General features: G+C 48.3%; 1 protein-coding gene across 10 annotated transcripts in view; it reads right to left on the bottom strand.

The window, feature by feature from the left end:
• The window catches only part of EBF3 (EBF transcription factor 3), a 121,194-nt gene extending 117,478 nt beyond the window's left edge, over window positions 1–3,716 (bottom strand). For all 10 annotated transcript variants that reach the window (XM_033515735.1, XM_015632386.2, XM_033515734.1 and 7 more), the window contains exons 1-4: window positions 3,274–3,716; window positions 2,887–3,043; window positions 2,416–2,479; window positions 1,641–1,696 (exon numbers count right to left, since the gene is read on the bottom strand). In XM_033515735.1, coding sequence (XP_033371626.1) covers window positions 1,641–1,696; window positions 2,416–2,479; window positions 2,887–3,043; window positions 3,274–3,407 — 411 coding nt within the window. In that variant the 5' untranslated portion in view covers window positions 3,408–3,716. The remainder of the gene's footprint in view (window positions 1–1,640; window positions 1,697–2,415; window positions 2,480–2,886; window positions 3,044–3,273) is intronic.
• Between the last annotated feature and the right edge of the window lie 475 nt (window positions 3,717–4,191).

Here is a 4,191-nt window from a genome sequence, read left to right on the forward strand (position 1 = left end):
ATCAGTTACTGGGCTATTTTTTTTTCCTCTCCCGTCAGCGAGGAGAGATTAAAAGCCTTTATTTTCAGCCCTTTTTCTGCTGCAAAGGTACGAGCCGAAATGGACAATAAAAGTGCACTTCAAATGCATCCTCTTTGCTCCTTTATTCGGCGCTAACGAAACTTATAGCTGCCTATGTCAGCCTCTTAATTACACCACTACAGCGATTTCCGAAAACATTTAGCTGCTGTATACAAAGGAAATAAACCCACATTGTCAACTCGAGAGCGCTCCGGAGTTTAAAAGGCTGCTCTGTAACCCAGCGAAATAATTATTGAAGGGTACGACGCCTCCGTCTTTGTCAGAGTAATTGTACTTGGCCTGTCAGCTCTGCTTTTCTCCGGGAGGAAATCCCACTATTTGTTACTCCTGGAGGATTTTACACCCAGCCCGCTTTTAGGCAGCAGAAGTAGAAAGTTTCTGCGGGGTGGTAGCGCGGCCAATGCGCGCAGCTTGCGCGGGGCCCGGCCTGACCCGGGGGACTCTCCTGGCCCTGCCTCGGGGGCTGCAAAGTTCCCAAAAATAAATGGATGTGATGTGAGCAGGCTGGCCTCGGCAGAACAGGCAGCGGTGTTACAGCCCGGCACACTGGGGGAATGGTTTTAATTTCCATCGCTGGGATCTGATTTCCAGAACGCTGGAAATTATTCCCCGTTCTCACCTTCCTTCCTGTTCCCCTCAAAAAAATTTCAGTAAATAGTAATTAAAGATAATAATAATAACAAAAAAGTCGTGAAATGTCTCTCCGGGAAAAAAAAATAAAAATAATGAAAAAATAAATAAAGTTGATTAAATCCCAAGCTCTGTGTCTGTAATTGCTGCGGTGCAACGCTGATAACGTGTAGTTATCATCGGAAAAGTTGACCAAGACAGGTTAAATAATTTAATAAGCAACTGCTTGTAATTATGCTATTTACAAGGTATGACAGAGGTTTGAGGAAGAAACAGAAGCTGATCTCAGGGAAATGGACGGGTTTGGGTGACCCCTGGAGCATGGAGTTTGAATTATGGAGATGGGGGGCTGAGAGGTGAATATGGACTAGAGGAGAACAAGATGACTTTTCACCTCAGCACATTTAACTTTTAAATCCAAATAAACGTCTCGCGTTACTGGATGGTTGCGTTATAAAAGAGAAAAGGACTAATCCCGGCCAGTTTTGGAGTGTGAGGAAGGGGCTGCCCTTTCCTCACCGAGGAAAAATATCGCCAAAAAAAAAAAAATTAAAAAAAGTTACAGAGGGGGAAAAAGTGCATTTAAAAATAAAATCTGAGTAACTCGGTGGGATTTTTTTTTTCCCCCTTTCCTTTTTCCCTCACTAAATTAATTATATCAAACATCTGTTCCCATGACGTTGTCCTCGATGCCACACACACCACTGAATGATCTCAACGCTGCCTCGAAGAACAACAACACACCTTTTTGGCTTTCCCAAATATCCTCCGGTAAAATCGGGATCTCAGTCAGCAGCTACCTGATTTACTGGCTCAGAACAATTAAAAGTAGGCGCGCTCCGGCGGATTGCTCGCCCCCCACATTTCCGAGCAAGGACAAAATACAAACTTAGGAAGTCGCGTGGTAAGAAAAGCGTAAAGTTTCTCACCTGTTTGGTCATGGAGTCTATTAGCCGAACGTACAGGTCCTGCTCTGTCCTAACTCCTGCGGAGGGAAAGCACAGCCACGTTCCGATCAGGATTTCGGGAGAGAACCCCCCCAATCCCACAAGGAAAGGATGAGGTCAGGCAATTAACCGCAGCGGGCAGGGATCGGCCCCGCGCCGGCTGCAGGCGAAAAATCCCAATTTTTTTTAATTTTTTTTTTCTAAAATAAATAAATAAATAAATAATTAATAATGATAAAAATTAGCCGGGAATCAGTGACGGAGTTCTGTTGAGCCCCTGGGCTCGGGGGGGCCGTGGCCGAGGCAGCCCCCCCCCGGGGAACTCGCGGGGACCGCGGGCGCTGAGCGAAGCCCCCGCGGGTTTTCCGCGCCCGAGGAAGCGGCTCCGCCGGGCAGCGGCTCCGCTCTGCCCGCTCACCCCATCCCAATAATTACCATCAATTCCCAAAACTGGGAAAAAAAAAAAAAAAAGTCCCTTAAAAGTGCCGCTGTGCCCGAGCAGCCATCGATCCCCTTTTTTACTTTCCACTTCAAGCCCAACCGGTTAATCATGTGAAGTACCATTGACTTATCGATCCTTTATGTTTTGTTTTCCTTATATGCCAAGGAAAGAGCCGTGTTTACACGCGTGTAATTTTAATCTCGAAATCTTTCTATCCTTTATCCCCCTGCTCCCCCCAAAAAAAAGGCCTCGGAAGGAAAATCAAGACTTTCCTGCTGCACGCGGACGCTCAAAAATGAGAGAACGACAACTTACCATTGCTATACAATAACTGAAGTTTATAATGAATCCCATTGTTAGTTTTTTCATTGTTTGGCTCCTGCAAGTAACGATAAATAATTACATTTAGCATGAAAAATATCGCCCTCCTCCTGCTGCCCATTTTTCTCGTCCCTGAAGCGGCTCGGAATTAACACTTTGCAGAAATTCAGCCCACGGTCACATTTTTTTTTTTTTTTTTTCCTGGTGTGGAGCGCTGATGATGTCATTAGCTCGGTGCAAATATGTCATGTTTTGCCGTTTTGCCGGTGTTTAAAATAAGTCGGGGCTAAGTTTTTAACCCCGGGGTCTATTCGGAGCGGCCGTGAGACCGGGGGGAGCCGCACGTGGCGTGGGCGCCGCTGGAGTGCCGGGAGAGCTGCCGTGCTGGGAATGAGCTCTGCTCCACTCAATTACTCTTGAAAAAATTTTTTTTTAAAAAAATATTAAGGTAACTGGCAGACTTACTTTCTCTTTCTCCACAAAGTCCACAAAAGCTGTTCTCTCAATCTCCACCGGCTGTCCCTGCCTGTCGTACAGAGCTAAGACGAAGTGGAAAAAATTGGATTTTCTGAGATTGGAAGGCGGCTGTTTCTCGAAATGTGCCCGAGCCAGCCCCACGCCGCTGCGGGAGAAAACAAGACAAGGCGTGGGTGAGAGCGGCGGCAAGGGGCGCGCAGGCTCCGCGGCCGCGGGGGGATGCGGGGGGATGCGGGGAGCGCGGAGCGGCGCGGAGCGGGGAGGCTGTAACTGATACGGGGCGGGCGGGGGGGGAGTTAAGGGAGGGGGGGATTTACGGCCGGGATGAGAAATACAGGAGGAGAAAACCGCCGGGAGAGGATTTGGCAGACGTACCTTTGGGCGGCCGTGTTAGCATCCACTACCCCAGCAGTATGCATCCATGAGCGGACGGGGTTCATCCCACTGCCCAGCGGTTCTTCTTTCATGGTCGTCCCACCTCTCGGTATATTTTCCTGAATCCCAAACATTAAAACAAATTTGGGCAAAACCAGCTCCTAACCAAAAGGGGTTAAAATTGAGGGAAATGTCAGATACGGGGTGGGTTGGTTGTTGCTTGATTTTCTCTCTCTCTCTCTCTCTCTCCTTGGCGACTGGAATATAAGAGATGACTTTACTCCCTGTGATCAGTAGGAGAAAAGCCCAGTTCAAGTCTTGCTTCCTTCTTCAATCTGTCCTGTATTGGCACGACATAAACAATTTACTGAGTACTTCTGTGCGGCGAGTTGGATGGCGTTCCAGTTTGGTGGTTTAAAAAAAAAAAAAAAAAAAAAAAAAAAAAAAAAAAAAAAAAAAAAGAAACAAAAAGTAAAACTGCAGCCGGCGACACTGCGAGGTGGCTTTTTTTTTTAAGGGGGGGAGGGGGGGAAAAAAAGAATAAATATTTTTGTTGTTGTTGTTTGCAGACGCGCTCAACGTGGTGTCATCCTAGTAAAAACCGGCTCGGCAAAAAAAAAAAAGCTTCAGGACACTGCTGAATCGACCACTTTCTGGCAAGGCTCTCCTGCTCCAAAAGACAAATAAACGGGGGGGAAAAAAAAAAAAAAAAATCCTGATTACCGCGGAGGTGTTGCCGGGCACACGGGAGAACGGGGCGCGGGCCCGTGGCGGCTCGCGGAATGGACGGAGGCGCGCAGAGCCCGGCCCTCCCTCCCCGAGGAGCGCGCCCCTTCCCCGGGAGCCGGGCCCCCGCCGCCGCGGGAGACGTGGCGTCATCAGTGACGTCGCGAAAGGGGCGTGGCCACGCCCATATAT

Source organism: Parus major, chromosome 6 (genome assembly GCF_001522545.3).
Source record: "Parus major isolate Abel chromosome 6, Parus_major1.1, whole genome shotgun sequence".
Lineage (NCBI taxonomy): Eukaryota > Metazoa > Chordata > Aves > Passeriformes > Paridae > Parus > Parus major.